The sequence below is a fragment of the Brassica oleracea genome, chromosome C5, assembly GCF_000695525.1.
Source record: "Brassica oleracea var. oleracea cultivar TO1000 chromosome C5, BOL, whole genome shotgun sequence".
NCBI lineage: Eukaryota > Viridiplantae > Streptophyta > Magnoliopsida > Brassicales > Brassicaceae > Brassica > Brassica oleracea.
Window position 1 is genome coordinate 14,336,077 of NC_027752.1, and position 18,028 is coordinate 14,354,104.

The following is an 18,028-nucleotide window of genomic DNA, read 5'->3' on the forward strand; positions in this document are numbered from 1 at the left end:
TAGAGGTGCTAAGATAGCCATTAGACTTGTTAGTAATGATTGTTTTCATGTTATTCAACCAAAGACATTTGATGTTTGAAATATGTTAGTAAATGAACATTCATCTAGACATAGAGTTTGTTTAGGATTGTGTCTAAGCTTAAGGTTGATAGTTTGATTGATCGTTTGCCATCCTTAGTTCGAAACTTGATCACCCAAGGTCTAATCCCTATGCCCATGAGTTCTCTTTTCCCTTAGTAAAGAAAGTCATTTCATTTATCATTAATCATTAGTTTAGAAACCTCTTAAATTATCGGTTGCGCTTAGATTAAGTGAGTACTTGCATTCTCATTGTTTTGATATCCCTCAGAACTGGTTCGACAATCACTATACTACAACATTTGTCTTAGGAGGCTTGAAAACTCCTAACATCAAGGAGATTCATCAATATATAGAAGGTACCTTGACACAACGAAGGATGTGCTGAATCACAAGATCTGGATTCAAAAGCTGGCAGAACTTGGTCACTTTTCCCGCTGCTGCTATTCGCACTTCAGCCTCGTTGTCCCGCAGCAGTCTCACGTATGCTGGAACCAAGTCCGTCCTAAAGATATTACAACATATAAATTTGTGTCAAAAATACAAATATATGTCCAAAACTTAAAGCTTAAAGAAAACTTCCAGTAACGCTCACATACCTAGTGGAATCAGGACCCACTTCCTCACAAAGTTCATATAGCTGATTGGCAACCATGTACCGCATCCTCCAAGATTTATCCTGCTCTCATAAAACAAACCACTGCAAACTTACACCGATGAAAACTACCAACGCAGACAAATGAATGAAAAAAAACAAACCTCAATTCACGTGAGAAAAAAATTAACAATAACAGGTAAAATGCGTGCAACACACTCCTGGGGCTCCAAAAACTTTCCAAGAGCTGTGCAGCCTTCAATAGCCAACAGTCTAACAGAATCTTGCTCTGAAAAGAAGATTTGAAGTTTAAACAAATCTTGCTCTGCGATTTATCTACCATTGCTCTCCGGGTCTATGTAAAGCGTTTATAAAAGATGAGCACATATAGTAATAAGATAGAGCAGATAAAGTACTTACCATCTTTAGTAAGATCATCGAACATAGTCATGATCTCAGCAACCAAATAGCTGGACTCCACAGTACTAGCAAACTTCCCCAGGTTAGAAGCAGCAGCTCTTTGCACCATAGACATATCATCTTTGAACAACTGGCTATAACTAGACCTCAACTCTGTCTTCAGCACATCAGTACAGCCTTGGTACAAAACATGAAACAGACCACATGCGGAAACTCTGGCTGCAAACCATTCACCAACTGCAAGTCTCTACAAAAGGTTAAAGCAAAACATAACAAAAATTAACCAAAAGGATATGTATCTTAATGCTAAAAACTATATCTCCCCCTACTACTACCTTCACAAGAGGGACGAAGGAGTCGACAAGGTCACTTTCCCTCATCTGGAAACCAATCTTGCAAAGCGAGTCCACAGCTTTCTCTCTCACAGAGGTCTCTTCAACGGTGCAGAGAGATTCAAGGGGAGGGAGAAGCACATGCGCATGCTCAACTCCTCCAACATAAGGGATAAAAACTCCTAATTCCTCAGCCATTGCAAGGAGAACCTCATCGTTATCGCCACTGTTCTCACTCAGGAACGGGATTAACTCTTTCCTCGTGCGCTCCTCTCCAAGGGCGCGAGATATTGTGGAAAGGCGATGGATGGAGTTCAAACGGAGCTGTATATCATCGTTCTTGAGCTCATCAATGAGCAAAGCGTTGGGATACAAGGTGGTTCATCCACCATGGCCATCTTTAATCACACCTTATCACAACCAAGTCACTGCAATGAGAAGGTAAAGTAAGCTAATTTATTGAGACGAAGCTAATGGGTAAGCAATAGAGAAAGAATCAGATGAAAAGAGAGAGACTTTGGATCTCGAAGCAACGAGTTTAATTGAATCACAGATTCTGAGATGAATCGGGAAATGAGAATATCGAGAGCTTTTAGCCGCTCGATTAAAAGGGCAATGTGAAAATGAGATCTTTATGATGGATTGAGAAGGAAGTGGATGTCGTCTTACCGATCCAGGCGTGTCTAACGAAAGAAGTGCTTCAGATTCTGAGGAGCGAGCAACAAGGATTTTTCAGAGGAAGGATTAGAAGAAGAAATTAAAGGACAAAAAAAAAAGGAAATTGATAATTAAATATAAACACCAAAGGAAGGTCCAGTTGGGCCGTAAATAGCTTATTGGGCTTTACTTATGACTCATTTTTAATCAGTTCTTTTGGACAAGACGGTTTGTGTGGTTTCAGGCAGCCTTGCCTCTCGAGTCTTCGATCTACGTGTGATGAAAGTTAAGTTTGGGTTTTAATTTAAATAAGAAAACATTGAGTGTCAACTACGTATTATTACATGACATCACTACCTACGTATACTAAGGTACTAAATGATAACCCGCGCACATGCGCGGAGTGAGTTCTTATAACAATGTATTTATTAGATGAATTTAAAATTTTGCAACACTACAATCTTTATCGATTATGAAATGACGAATACAAATGTTGGTCTTTTAAATATATCATCGTTGTTGAAGAGTTAACATAATACATCACCTGCACAAATCACCAAAACCAAATAGACAACATCGATTGTATAATGACGAAAGGGGATTAGATTTTCTACTCTCGATTTGTTTACTATTAACTCTCCATAAGTGATTTCATTTTCTACCTCTATAAAATTGTGATTTCGTTCTCGTCTTTGTTCATTGATATGAGTTAAGTTTCTTTTTTTTTTTTACTTTTTTTATGAATTCGGTGAATTACATCTGTAAAAATTAGTTTCACTCCATATACTCATCTAAGAATCAAAATTTGAAAAAATCACTGGCAAACTATATTAACAGGTTAGTGTTCAAATCTAATATATCAAGCTGTTATAGAATATAAGTGCAAACTCGAGATATAAATGTATGTCTAGTATATATTCACCAGCTCAGTCTAAAAATCATCTAATTCTAGAACAACAAAACAAATTACTTATTTCACCAGTTCGAGTAATATCTGAATCTGAACGGGTAATATCCAAACCCGTATGGATATCCGAAGATAACCAAACATAAGTATACTTAACCATATATTTCTAGTTTACTTCTCTCATTTTATTCAAAATATTTATATTAATGATGCTTATTGCTCAAAATTAGATAATATACATATAATTATGGACAAAATTATTTTCTACTCACTTAAAATACATATCAAGCTCTTGTTTCTTGCATTAACAAAAGTTGCATCTAAAATTTTAAAACAACAAATAAATTAGTGTCTTTCTATTTTTAAATTTTTATCTTCAAACCTATTAATAGTTTAATCTTTTAGAAATTAGAAAACCAGTTAAGTTAAAATATATTTTAAATACAAAAAAACTTAAACAATGAATAATTGATTTTTTTTTCAAAATTTAAATATCAAAACCCGACCCAAAATATATGAATCCGAACATAAAATACCGAACCCGACTCGAAGTATAGAAATACCCGAATGGGTTCTATAGCTTCATACTGAAATACCTGATATGAACCCGAACGAGTATCCGAATGCTCACCCCTACGATATATGATCATTTGTATATTGCTTGAACAAAAAAAAAAGTTAAACTATTGATCACAAAATTTTTAGTGTGGGACTTTTCTCATTTTTAGTAATTTATAGTCATTTTTAAAAATTCAAAATATAACATATAAGAAAAAATCTATTTTTAATGTGATTGTTTAATTTCTTTTAATAGTATAAAATTAAACAAAAAAAGAGAGGTTAGAAAAATTGTTATCAAATATGTATTATTCATAATCATTAATTATCATATATATGTTAACTATATTAGGCAATTTCGTAGCTTTTATTTAAGAAAAAAAATATTTTTTTGTACACTACTAATTAATTTGATAGTTAGTTTAATAAAAAAACATAATATATGTTTATATGGACCAATTTATTTTTCTAACAATTTTAAGAATCATTCTCATGATGACACGTGGCTACGAAAACATGTTCTAATGTTCTGGGATTAATATATAGGGGATCAGTACTACCTATATAAATTATATGATTATTATGATATATATTAACTAATGTCGTAGTTTTCTGGGATTAATATATAGGGGATCATTACTACCTATATAAATTATATGATTATTATGATATATATTAACTAACATGTGTTATGTAGCTGACACCATAACCATAACTTTGTTAACGAAACAACAAGCCTGTAGTTGACACCATTACCATACCTTTGTCATATCGATTGAATCAAATCATTCTTTTATTTGGAGCATATCAGTTTTTTAGATAATGAGTTGTCATTCTGATATCCACTATTACGGCAAAATAATTATAACCACAATGTTAACCTATATAACATATGTTAGTGGATACATATCGTCATAATATGATTCGTCTAGTTGATATATGTTAGTGTTATGTAAATATGAGATCATGTGATTACGTATATAGTTGATGTGGCTAATCATCATTTGTTCATTTAAAATTCAGTTGGAATATATAAAAGAAAACGAATCCGCTTTTCAAAAAAATTGTTCGACTTTCAAACCGATTAGTTTGATAAGGTTTCAGATCAAATGAGTTGGTCAGGAGTGAACATCACAACACTAAATGATCCAATTAATAATAATAAAATTGCATTTCAACAAACAAAAATCAGACAACAAGACTTCAAGCAGAGTTGTATTACTTTTAACTTTCCAAAGCAATGGATTAGGAACTTATTTCAAGATGAAAACAAAACAAAAAATACATTAATTGTGTATACAAATCAACTATTCACCACCATAATTAAAACTGCAAGTGCTTCTGTTAAGCCCTGGAGCTGAAGCAACTGCTAAGTCTTGTCCAGAACCCAGCTTTGTCTATCTTCTTTTGTGTCTCAGTAACCGGCTCTTCGAAACCAGCTTTGGTGCTAAGCTCCTCGAATGCATTGACAACATTCTGGAGCCTAGCAACAAACTCGATGAGAAGAGACGCAAATGTGGCCAGGGATAAAGAACTCGCGCTCTCATATACTTTGGATTCTATCTCATTGATCATATTACCGCCTATGAACGAGACGCTTGGCCACTGTTCTCGGTTCCTAAGCATCATGCTCTCTGTCGAAATCCATAGATGAGAATCATTACCATTGTGTGGATTCTGATGATGGTTGGTGTTAGTGTCCCAGATCTGGCTGAGTGTTTGGAACACTTTGGTCTCGTCGTCTTTGGATTCGTGATAGTTTTCTTGTGCTTCTTCTGCATCTGCTTTCTCTTTCATAGCAGCCCAGCTTTCTGAGTTGACAAGAAGGAAGGAGTTCTTGTCTATTTTCATCTGCAGCTCCTCTGCTGCCCGTTGAACATCCTTGATAATGTTTCCTAGGCTTAGTTTCTCCATTTTCTCCACTTTTTCTGCAAATAATCTCAAAACTTTGGCTCCTTCGTTTCCAACTCTCTGAAGCTCGTGTCGGAAAGCCTGTCTTTTCTCTGGAGCTGCCTGCAAATCACACACCCATTTATATCAGCAAGATCATTCAGTAGCAAGAAAGATTATAAAATAGGAGATCACATTCTGCAGGCAATATGGTTCCTTTAGATCATTTCTTGGTTTCAAGCAGTTTTTCAGTACTTTAGTGTCATCTATAGTATTAATTAGACTTCTTACTCGGAATAAATAACACAGTCAAACTAAATCCAGCCTGTCTCATTATTTATATGAACCTTATGCAAATTATAATTTTATAAGAACAAATAAAACAGTTTTGTAAAATGGACCTTAACTTTTTTTTTTTAAATATCTAAGATCATCTTCAACTCCACTCCAAAATAAAATTTGAAGTAAAAATGCTTAAACACTACTTTATTTTTTAATCTATAATAGAGTAAAAATGAATTTACTCCATAAAATAGAGTAATATTTTTACTTTTTGTTTATTACTTTATTTTTCACTTCAAAATGGAGTAGGGTTGAAGTAAAATCAACTTCATTGTGTAGTTACTACATTTTAGAAGAAAATTTGGAATTATATATTGGAGATGTTCTAATTGTTATAAAAAAAATTTACAAAATGTTTTTAGACCTAATGCAAATGTTCCTCTTTCTTGCACATGCCTAGAGATGGCACTGCCTACAAGGACATGATTCAACTGGGGGATAGTTTCTAATAGTCCATTATAGCATATCTCATTTGCAAAAGGTACAGCCACAAACGTCAGGAATCTCGCTGGCATGTATACCAGGAAAATGGTAAGTTACCTGGATTTCAGAAAGAATGCAGCCATGCATAGCCATGACCATGAAAGCGCAATGCCTAACGGCACCACTAAGTTTGACATAGTTAGCCCACGGATGATGGAAAGTCCTGTAAGGTCCATGTGGAGGCTCCCATACTGCAAAATCAAGCTGCAAAAAAAAAAAAAAAAGAGAGATACTTTTCTTTTTACCATCTATATCCTTTTCAAGTTAACTAATGCTGCTCAACAAAAATGACTACTGAAACACACACCAGAGAATCTTCTTGGCTCGTAGACTGGACTACGGACCTGTATCCACTATATAATGGGTCATCAGAAGCTTGGTAGGTGAGAATCTTCGAAGGAATCCTCTCGTATTCAACACATTGCAAGTACCCATTAACACATCCTGAAAATTTCAAAAAGTGAGCTAAAAAAAAAAAAACCAAAACAAAACAAGAGAGACAGAGCCATTAAATGGTATCTACCTACCTTCGAGAGAATTGGCCACACTCTTGAAATTCTTAACCACTAGTTTATGCAGGTCTTCTCCAGACCAAATCGGAAGTATAAATATGTTCACACCCAAACAGATACACGCGCCAACACAAATCAGCAAAAACCTGTAGTACGCAGTGCTGAAAAAGTCTCTGGAGTTGTTCCCCGACACAAGAACGATGCAGAACGTCAGCAAAAACACCCTGAATGCATATTCATACGACTTCATCGCCGGGTAGAGTTTCAGATAACTTGCACAAAGACCTGATAGACACAAAGCAAATGGATCAAACAGAGTAATTCATAATAACTTAATATGGATTGAGAGAATTGGTAAGTGGAGCAAACCTGCAAGGAAGATACTGACGATAATGATCTCTTCCTCGAAACGTCCAGCTAAGACAGAGAGTCTAGCTATACCAAGAGCAAGCCCACCAGCAGAGAGTGTGCCTATGGCTCTGTTGAATCCTTTTACCAATGTTGCTCCTACACGAAAAAAAAAAGAGTTACACATCATCAGACCAGAGATCTCTGAGAGAGAGATCAAGCAAGCAACAGATGTGGATAGAACTGTAATAATTCTAAACCCTTTAACCAGGACAGATCTTAAATTGCTTCAGACAACAATCTCAGGTGCTGATTTATTGAGAAAGGAACAAACTTTCAGATTCAATCGAGCAACAACAACAAACCCAGAAGCTAATCTAATCGATTCGAATCTAGAATTGTTCCAGGAAAGTCAGTTCCAGTACCTATGCTATACTCAAAGACGACGACGACAGTTAGAATCGCCCACACAGCGTACTTGCTAGCGTCATGAAGCGGCTCCTTGAGATAGATGACGAAAGAGCAGAGCGCGAGAGCCACTCCCATCTTCACGGCGAAGTAAACTTTCCGGCGATCGGAACGACCCATCTCGTACAAACTGGCGGCGAAGTCGTAGAGAGCTTTCCAGGAAGCGACGATCCCGTCGGAGAAGAACCGGAAACACCGCCATTTAGAACGACGGTCGTCGGAGATGATGCCGGAGTCATTGAAGCCGAAGTCTGAGCAGCCTTTTCGAGAGAGAAGCGACTCTCTGGTGTGGTCTCCGAACATGTCTGATTTGGTAGCCATGTTTCTTGACTTGTCTGTGCAGATCACACAGATTCATAAACACAGGGATGAGTGATTTATTGGCCTTATAAAATAAAGTAAAACGGTTTTAAAAGTTCTTTTTATATCAGCACAAATAATTGAACTGATCGTCCCATTGATTCTGATCTGATGACTGATACCACCTTCCCATTAAAGATATATGAATGTGACTGGTGAAGAAGTATCATGGTTCCTGCTGCGATTCGTATGCAGGCTTCATTTTTTTAATTTTTAAAGATAAACAATTCGATGGATTAACCGTCGCGTCTAGCTCTGGTGGTAAATGACTCACAGCTGTGAGCACCGCCACCTGGGTTCGATTCCCGGCCACTGCAAATTTAACATTCGGACCGCAGCGACACAGATTAGTCTCTTAAGCTTGGAAAGCCGTTGGGAAAACTGTGTTTAATCAAAAAAAAAAAAAACAATTCAATGGATCTGTGGTTTTCAATTTAAAATTGCATTGCATGCATCATGTTTTATGGTCCAATCATACACAACCACACAGCCTCATATTTTATTCGAGTGCAAAAATATATTTAGCAAAATAATCAAATTTCGGCCTCATAAGCAAAATAATTTAAGTGAAATAAATCGTAAATAAAAAATGGTCCAATCATGCTTATACATGAACACTGAATTTGATGCTACACAAAAATACGAGCGTTCGGTTTTCGGTTCAGTTTGAATATTTTGATTTTCGGTTCAGTTTTGATATTTCAGTTGTCAGCTTTCTAGTGCTAGAAATTTAGAAATTTAGAAATTTAGAAATTATTTAATTATTTACAAAATCCGATTAGGTTTCGATTTGATTGTGTTAGTTTTTGGTTCGTTTAGAGTAGTAACGTTGGAAATTAGCTAATATGCAAAAAAAATTGGGTTCAATTTAATTCTGGTTCGGTTTTTATTTTCTTGAGTAATTTCAAATGTTATAGGTTAAAAAATGTTAGATAATTCAAGGTTTTTTCAGGTTGGATATCGGATGATTCGGTTGTTCGGATAAAAATATTAGGTATTTCGGAGAATTTAAAATATTTTGGATAAAAGACAGAGCCATTTTCCTAAATAGACAATTTTCAAGTTTTTGTTACAAAAATAGATCTTAAGTAGGAAAATGACCAAAATGTTTCATTTTTGAAATTATTTTTTGTTTTTTTTTTGAATTTTTGTTTTGGTAATTCGAAAATACTTTTCAAATTTTTAATATTTATTTTTTATTTTATAAAATTTTAAACTTCAATTATAAATCTCCACCCCTTAACTCTAAACTTTAAAGTTTGGATTATTTAACTCTATTGTTATAATTTATAAGTGTATATTTACCTATTTAATGAAACATTTTGGTCATTTTGATCTTTAATTCTATATTTGTGACAAAAACTTTTTTAATGATATCCTAGGGTATTTCTCTAAAAAATATTCAAATAATTCAGATTTTTGGTATTTTGGTTTATAGATAATATTCTTAAGATGTTGGTTATTTAGAAACTAAATATAATCGATATTTATAGGCACATAATCGATATTTTTAGGTACATAATCGATTTTCCTGATAAATGTCCGAGGCCTATGCATAATGACAGAAATCGTGAGTTAGTTGTATTATCATTACTTCATTAGTATTCAATACTATGTGTCTTTTCTCTTCTTCTTTTTTTCTTTTTTTCTTTTTTTTCTTGTCAAATTTTTTTTGGTCAAATTTTTTTTTTTTTCTCTTTGTTTATGGCTTTGTTTAAGACGTCAAGCAAAACTTTAGAAGTCGTAGAAGAAAAATCAATGTGTGTTTCGTTGTCATTAAGCTAACCGTACAAATTTATCAAGGGCTTATATTTTTATACAAGTTACCCGTGAACTTTGCGGGCCAATCCACCACAGATAACTTTTGTTTGGGACAGGCCGGCCCAATTTGACACTTTACTATTTTCACCTGAATTCATTGGTAAACGAGGTTTAGAAAGAAAAAAGGGAGAAAATGTATCACATTCACACGGTAGAAGTGGCCAAGTGGGTACCCTGAGACGATTGGAATTTTAGGTGGGCCATGATAGATGCATGGGATATTAAGCATGGTTGGTCATGGGCCCATCAATTTGCACATCCCTTATACATTGATGATATACTACTTTTATCAGATTTTTACGAATTCAAGAGAACATAAAAATATGATAATTTATGCTGTAATTTCTTCTCATTTTGAATATTTGTCTACCAGATCTCAGTATTTATTCTACTGGAGTATCATATATTTATTTCAGTCAGAAAAAAAAAACAATTTATGTAATCAAACATATGTAGCTTAGTTGGATGTAGATCTTTTATAAGAGAAGAATGCTAACAAAATATTTTTAAGAATAAAAACCCTCAAATAGAATTCCTTATCTGAAAATGTAAGCAGATATAGATTTATTTTTGGGTTAACCTTACAAATATAGTAGATTTTATACCATTTTGTATAGTTAAAGTATCCGTTTGACAAAAAAAAAAGTATAGTTAAAGTATCCATATGGAGGGTTTGTTTTCATTTTCAACCTCTAACTTTTAATCAATAAAATGATTTCTTTAAAAGAAAAATACATTGCATAATTTGAATGAAATTTAATAAATTCTGCTCTCGCATATTTTAGAAAATGTGAAATTATATAGGAAGTATATATTTTACTTCCAAAATTGTTACGTTTTGTTTGAATGGGTCTAGTAATAAAAAAAGAAAGAAAGATAATTGCTCCTTTTGACCAGAAGATAAATACCTAGAGAGAAAATCGGAGAGGTGAATCAAAAAATAACAGAATATAAACAGAGGTTGAAAGCTGCTTTATCCCTGAGAGAAAACTCAAGAGTACGCCTCACACAAAGGTAGGTGAAAAAGCTTTAATTTTTTTCATACACAATCTCTCCCAGGAACTCGTTAGTTTAATTAATCAAAACCAAAGTCTTCTCTTAGATTCGCTACTGTCGCTGTTGTTTACGTTCTTCTCTCTCTCTAAAGATCTGATTTTTCTGCAAAACAGAGTGAAAATCAAGAGCCTTTTTTTTTACACTTCTTTCTAGGGTTTAAGGGTTTGCTTTGTCACTGATCTTTCTGGGTTCTGTGTCTTATTGAAGAACAGGAACAATCAGTAAAGGTCGGAGATTTATGTCGGCTGTGTCTGAATCGGCTTTGATTTCGTCTCTGTTTCACGTCTCCTCTCCCACTCGATCGTCTTCTTCGACCTCGTCTGCTCTGTTCTTTGTTCTGACCACTGTTCTTAACTCTCTTCGCTTCTGCTCCAAGCAGAGGCTTGTTGTGGAGGTTCCATCCCTTTCCATGGGCGTAAGACCTAAAAGGTACGACCTTTCTTCTCTGGGTGTCTTCTACAACAAGAACCCTAACTGGTTATGGGTTTCTTTTAATCTGTACAGGACTCACAAGAGGCAAAGGTTACCCTTTTTCATTGTTCGCTGAGACAAAGTCCCTTGTCTGATTCAGCAGTTTTTGGTAAGAGATTTTGAAGTGTTTGAATCAGATATGAAGAAGTCCGTGAGAGGAAGGAAAGTTCGTATTATTGTCAGTGACCCTTATGCAACTGATGACTCCTCCAGCGACGAATGGTTCGAGTGTAAGCCTCCTAAGGTGAAGCGTATTGTCCATGAGATCAACCTCCCCTTTCAGCTCTCTGAGAGTTCTCAGTATCACAAAAGCTGTAGACGTAAAGCTGCTTCTATGCAGCTTAACAAGCCAGTGGGAGTTAGGCTGAGGCAATCAGGCAAATGGGCTGCTGAGATCAGAAACCCACTCACCAAAACTAAGGTGTGGTTGGGTACTTATGCAACCCTTGAAGAAGCTGGGAAGGCTTATGCTGACAAGAAGGTTGAGTTTGATGCGTCGGTTGCGTCAGCGAACAGCCAGTGCTTGCGTTCTGCTGCTTCTAAAGAAAAGGTGTGTCTGAGCAAAGATGTTGCTGCTTCTGGTGATTTGACCAAGGAAGGTTTTGATCTTTCCCAATTGGAGATCCCTGATCTGAGCTTCTTAGCAGCAGAAGAGAAGTCTGGCGCAAAGGCTGCTGGGGAGATTGACTTTGATTGTTTTTTTAAGGACGAGGACTATGATCATCTCTTTGATGATTTCTCTGTGGTTGATAATGTTAATAACATCAGCTTACCAAGTGAGCTGCCTGACTGTGACTTCACAGATGTGGAGCTTGAGCATGGTGATATGAAGTTTGCCTTTGCTGATCAACTGGCGCATCCTCCTCTCAACATCGCTTGCCCCTGAAGCTTTGCCAGCTTATCTGGTTCACTGTATTCCAATAATAAGTCTTTACTGTTAAGACAAACAAACGGGCGAAAGCTTGTTTTCATTTAGGAACGTTTTTAAGTTTTGTTTGCTATTTCAAAAGAACATGAATAAGAATGTAGCATGTGTGATCTCCTTGTGCTTTTAGATTCTTCTAAAGAGTGTTTTTGCACGAGATTTGGATGTTGGCTTCACCTTCTTCAATCTCTATGTTTTATCTCATACATTTTCTGCGTTGTTCTTTGTTAGTGTAGCCTTCTGCGTCTCTTAACATTCTGGTCGGGAAATAAATCTAATAACTACTGAGATTTTAAGACTGAAAAAGACAGGACACTTAACATTATGTAGATTCTACAAACGTTATCGCATGCGTTTATGCTTTTGGAGGCTCAAAAGTGGCATTATCCATTACTTTTTTGTGCACACGTGCTCTTGCACCCTTCTTTGTACAGACAGACCCATGTCACAAGCAAGCACGTGTGACACTATCAGTCGATTTATGCTAAACTCCAAGAAGATGGGAACGACATAGTGGGGAATCATAAGATAGGCTAGATTATTGGTGTTTAAAATAAACTTGAAACAAGACCAAACTACTAAGCTAAGATCACATTGATTTTCTGATAACAGTAGGGGTTTCAGAGTAGACCCTTGTCTTGGAAGCACTTGATGCAGTCATCAAACATCTCAGCTAACGACTTGAAGGGCGGTAAGCCAAGTTCACGTATCTTTGTTGTGTCCAAGCTATGAGGCATATCTTTCCCTTCTTCACTGCTGCACCTGTGACAGTTTTATTTGTTCAAAAAACATGACTTAAAATGTCAAATATAGATTGGGAGTAAAGTAACTACTTGGTCTCAAATGGGTATAACGGGTATTTGGGTCTAAGCATCTCAATGATCTCTGACCAATGAGCCACTGAACTCGAACATATGAATCTTCCTGATGCTTTAGGCTTTTCCATTGCTAAGATTTGTGCAGCAACTACATCTTCTATGTGCACAAACCCTCCCGTGACATTCGGATAATCTCCACGAACACCTAGTCAAAACAAGAAAGTTGAGGTGCGTTTCTAAAACTTAAAAAGTAATCGTCAAAGTGAAAGAAAGATTCTCTCCAACCTTTGATTATGGACAGGAGAATTAGAGGTGAGCTTGTGGGTTCTGGACTAAGTATTGGGCCGATACAAAACGAAGGGATTACGACCACTATGTCTAGATTCTTTTCGGCTGCGATAGTCCAAGCTTCTTTCTCTCCTAAAGTCTTTGCATAACCATACCAAATCTACATACATTTTCAGACATTATTAACTAAAACAATGGTTTAAATTGATACAAGAGTGAGTCAGTGAGGTATGTTTCTCACTTTGAAGTTTCTGCAGTAGTCAAGATCGCTATAATGCGATTCGTCAAGTGGAGAGGCTTCTGTGGCATCATAACGGTACCTGACTGAGGTCGAAGAAGATGTGAGAACGATCCTTTTCACAGTGTTTCTTGATTTTTCACAAGAGTTCATCAAGTTCCTTGTTCCATTTATATCTCGATCGACCAACTTCTCCTGAGGAAAAAAAAAACATCAGTTACTCTCCAATACTTCAACTACTTTGATCGATATGAAATTGAAAATGAGATTATTTTCTAACAAAAGTAAACTGTAATTGACCAGATCATTGTTGTCCAGACAAACAGTAACACGAGAGGCAATGTGGAAGACTCCATCAACACCTTTGACTGCTTCATCAAAGCTTCCCTCCACTGTTAGATCGGCTTCGAAAATCTTTAGCCTTTCTTTTGCTCCTTTTAACTCCCATAAAAACCTAACCTTCTCTTCATCTTTACAAAATAGTTAGAAACAAAACTCGTAGCAGCAAACAAAATGAGAGATCTGAAAGTACCTGAGGAGTCTCTAACAGTTGTTCTTACGGAGTGACCCAAGTCGAGAAGTGCCTTCACAACGTGAGAGGCTATAAAGCTTGTCCCTCCAGTTACCAAGTACTCTGCCATTTTGATATTTATTCAACGTGTGAGGCTATAAAGTTTGTCACAATCAGACTCAAGTTCTGAATCTGGTCGACTTTTTTGGATCACATTTCCAACAAGAAGTCGTCGTCAACCATTTTCGTACATCAATTTTTTTTTTGAGTTGGAGATAAGTTATCTTTGCTCAGCCAACCAAAAAACTTTATTTATGTTATGAATCATGAAGTGGATAGTAGACCCATTCAACCTTAGTCTTTATGAGTTTGACCATGTCATTATGAAGAGTATCTTTGTAATCAATTCTTCTTTCAACTCCACCTTATATGAACCACTGTATATAGTGGTGTAAGCAATAAAAAATATACAACACATTCTCACAAATCTTCTCTCAGATCTTAACAATTTAGGATATTAGATATCTAACAAAACTTACAAATTGGCAACAATTATTTCAGAAGTTTGAAGCTGAATGTAGACGGGTTAAATTCAAGAACTCAAGTGAACTTAAGACTCAATAAGCACATGAGGTTAGTGCACTGATAAGCCCATACATCCCACCATAACATAAAGAAGTTGTCGCCGGCCCATGATTTGGTGATCACGACTTTGCTGACAAAAATAAATATATAAATGAAATGCAACCAAAGTTTCCTGTCCTAGTTTTTAGTCTTTTTTTCGTAATTTGAGATCGAATCCCGTAATCCTCCGAGTCCAAAACCACGTCATGTAATATTTGTTTCGTTTTAAGTGGTCACTCGAATTAAAAATCCTCTGATATAGTGGCCAAGGTAATTTTTAGATGAGCTATAATGACCTTTTGGTTTAAGTTTTTTAACACTTTACTAGTAGTAATTTAACAATTTATCATTCACATAAATGAAATAAAAATCATTGATTAACAAGTTTTCTCATTAATTTAAAGAAAACTAGTAGTCTGCATAGAAACATATAATATATACACAGCACAAATATGAAGAAATAGTCTCAAATAACATCAAAATACAATTTTGTTTCAAAATAACATATAAGGACAAAATTCATTCATTTAACTAAAAATATTTAAACATAAATAATCAAAATAAATATTATATTCAAAAAGTTTTCAATTTTTTTAAGAAACATTTATGTTTGAAAAGCTTAGAAAGACATTTTTAATATTTAATCTTCTTTAGATGTTTATGTGCTTCTAAAGCCTCCCTAAAATTTGTTTTCGCTCGAGGAATGTTGGCTTTTACCTTCTTCAATCTCCATGTTTTCTATGTCGCCTTATGTGTGTTATTCTTTGTTGGTTTGGCCTTTTGTGTTTTTTATGATCTTAACTCTTTCTTTTTTTTTGAATTATACATGAAAATTTTAATTTCTCATATTGGACTTCGCCCTCAAATTAATCACCACTGGGCCACAGGGACTGGTTTTTAACTGTCTCTAAATTCTGATCAGAAAATAAAATAGTGACTGGTTTTTAAATGTCTCTAAATTCTGATCAGAAAATAAAATCTTAACCACTGAGATTTCAAGATTCTACTACGTAGGGTTGATTTTTCAATATTTAGGTAGATATACACAATAATCAGCTGCATCGCAATGCATTTATGCTTCTGAAGGCGGCTAATGGTGATATGCTTCATAACCAAATGAGAGACTCTCGGCATTCTCGACTACTTATGTGGAATAGTTCTCACACATCCTCTTGCACCCTTCTTTGTACGGACAGACACATGTGACACTATCAGTCGACCTATCTATCATCTATGCTACTTTGTCCAAAGATAATCTACAAGACCTAGTGACGAATCCTAAACTCCAAGAAAATGGGAATGACAGTGCGGAATCATAAGACAGGTAGATTTATTAGTGTTTCAATAAACTTTAAAAGATCAACATAAGCTGGATCACTTTGATTTCCTGATAACGAAAGCGGTTTGGTTTCAGAGTAGACCCTTTTCTTGGAAACATTTGATGCAGTCATCAAACATCTCAGCTAATGAATTGAAGGACCCAAAGCCAAGTTCATGTATCTTTCTTGTGTCCAAGCTATGAGGCATATCTCTCTCTTCTTCACTACCGCACCTGAAACAGTTTTATTTGTGCAAACAATTAAAACATGTCTTACAAGTGTCAAATATAGAGTGGGAGTAAAGTAGAGGATATATGCATAATGCATGTACTTGGTCTCAAATGAGTACAACGGATATTTGGGTTTCAGCATCTCAATGATCTCTGATCAGTGAGCCACTGAACTCGAACATATGATTCTTCCTGATGCTTTAGGCTCTTCCATTGCTAATATTTGTGCAGCAGCGACATCGTCTATGTGCACAAACCCTCCTCTGAAATTTGGGTATTCTCCATGAACACCTTTTCAAACAAGAAACTGAAGTTGAACAGCACTTATGAAACTGAAATGTATATTCTCAAAGTGAAACATTGTCTCTAACCTTTGATTATAGAGAGAAAAATTGAAGGGGAGCTTGTGGGTTTTGGACTAAGTATTGGACCGATACAAAACGAAGGGATTACGACCACTAGGTTTAGATTCTTCTCGGCTGCGATCAACCAAGATTCTTTCTCCACTAGAGTCTTTGCATAACCATACCAGATCTACACACACGTACATTTTCAAACTTCCATTAATCAAAACAGTACCGGACTTGAGTCTGGCTAAAGTTGATACAAGAGTCAGGAAGGGTTCCTTACTCTGAAGCTTCTGCAGTACTCAAGATCGCTCCAATGCGATTCTTTAAGCGGAGAGGCTTTTGTGGCATCATAACTGTACCGGACTGAGGTCGAAGAAGATGTGAGGACAATCCTTCTCACAGTGTTTCTTGATTTTTCACAAGAGTTCATCAAGTTCCTTATACCATATATATCGCGATCGGCCAACTTTTCCTGTGGGTAAAAACATTAAGAACATCAGTGATTTCATTATTTCATGTTGGATATAACATAGGGAGGAGCAAAACAATGTCTTGCGGACCAAGTAAGGTATTTTGGCAAAGACTGAATATGAACCCATGCCTAAGACCAGTGTCACCCAGTTCTCTTTAATATATTGTTTTTGGAATGACTAGGAAGTTCTGGACCCGAAAATCCTTACATGTGTATTGGGCGAAGCCAAACCATATTAAATTAACTTTCAAGATATTTGACCCATTCTAACGAGAATCGAACCCACAGCCCCTAATGTGATGTGATGTGATTTAGTAGAGACTTTTTTGATAATAAGCCAACTCCTTGGTGGTAGTATTTGAACTACTCTGACTGATGTAAAAGTAAAAATGAGACTTTTTTATGTGTCTGACCAGATCATTGTCGTCCATACAAACAGAAATCGTAGAGGCGATGTGAAAGACTCCATCAACACCTTTGACTGCATCGTCAAAGCTTCCATCCACCGTTAGATCGGCTTCGAAGATCTTCAGCCTTTCTTTTGCTCCTTTCAACTCCCACAAAAACCTAACCTTCTCTTCATCTTTACAAACAGTTAGAAACAAAAACAGCCACAGCGTTTCTTTAGGACTTCATCTTTGTGTCTTCCTCACAATTCATTTTAATGATATTAACGTTCTTACCAAACAAAAATGAGGAATCTAAAAGTACCTGAGGAGTCTCTAACAGTTGTTCTTACGAAATAGCCCAAGTCGAGAAGTGCCTTTACAACATGAGAAGCTATAAAGCTTGTCCCTCCAGTGACCAAATACTCTGCCATTTTAATTTTTATTCAATTCTGTTCTTCTGATTGTTGGTGTACCGTGTATAATGAGAAACTAGATTATAATTAAGGGATTCACAATTCGGGTTAAGTTTAGTTTCTGATTGACTATTTGAATACTAATCGGTGATG

At 35.7% G+C, this 18,028-nt stretch overlaps 3 protein-coding genes and 2 pseudogenes across 5 annotated transcripts; 1 reads left to right on the forward strand and 4 right to left on the reverse strand.

Moving 5' to 3' along the window:
- Positions 1–1,823, reverse strand: part of LOC106294086 — an 8,201-nt pseudogene extending 6,378 nt beyond the window's left edge.
- Positions 1,824–4,703: 2,880 nt separating this feature from the next.
- Positions 4,704–8,140, reverse strand: LOC106295987 (aluminum-activated malate transporter 4-like). Its single transcript, XM_013732015.1, has 6 exons — positions 7,548–8,140; positions 7,144–7,281; positions 6,790–7,059; positions 6,570–6,706; positions 6,320–6,466; positions 4,704–5,560 (listed from the first exon to the last, which is right to left on the reverse strand). Exons 1-6 carry the CDS (start codon positions 7,909–7,911, stop codon positions 4,892–4,894), a joined length of 1,725 nt encoding a protein of 574 aa, XP_013587469.1. The 5' UTR covers positions 7,912–8,140; the 3' UTR covers positions 4,704–4,891.
- A 2,528-nt stretch (positions 8,141–10,668) lies between these two features.
- Positions 10,669–12,340, forward strand: LOC106295566 (ethylene-responsive transcription factor ERF116). 2 transcript variants are annotated; one of them, XM_013731498.1, is made up of 3 exons: positions 10,669–10,785; positions 11,035–11,256; positions 11,332–12,340. In XM_013731498.1, the coding sequence occupies exon 3, from the start codon at positions 11,438–11,440 to the stop codon at positions 12,182–12,184; it is 747 nt and encodes a 248-aa protein (XP_013586952.1). In that variant the 5' UTR covers positions 10,669–10,785; positions 11,035–11,256; positions 11,332–11,437; the 3' UTR covers positions 12,185–12,340. The 2 variants fall into 2 exon arrangements, with proteins under 2 accessions (XP_013586952.1, XP_013586951.1); XM_013731497.1 differs by having other exon boundaries at positions 11,040–11,256.
- A 214-nt stretch (positions 12,341–12,554) lies between these two features.
- Positions 12,555–14,365, reverse strand: LOC106295564 (tetraketide alpha-pyrone reductase 2). Of its 2 annotated transcripts, XR_001261019.1 has the most exons (7): positions 14,100–14,365; positions 13,868–14,037; positions 13,571–13,762; positions 13,327–13,489; positions 13,057–13,246; positions 12,720–12,985; positions 12,555–12,679 (listed from the first exon to the last, which is right to left on the reverse strand). XR_001261019.1 is itself a non-coding variant. In XM_013731496.1 (6 exons), exons 1-6 carry the CDS (start codon positions 14,206–14,208, stop codon positions 12,844–12,846), a joined length of 966 nt encoding a protein of 321 aa, XP_013586950.1. In that variant the 5' UTR covers positions 14,209–14,365; the 3' UTR covers positions 12,555–12,843. The 2 variants fall into 2 exon arrangements, 1 of the variants encoding a protein (XP_013586950.1); XM_013731496.1 differs by having other exon boundaries at positions 12,555–12,985.
- Positions 14,366–16,112: 1,747 nt separating this feature from the next.
- LOC106295565 lies at positions 16,113–17,893 on the reverse strand (annotated as a pseudogene).
- Positions 17,894–18,028: the final 135 nt, after the last annotated feature.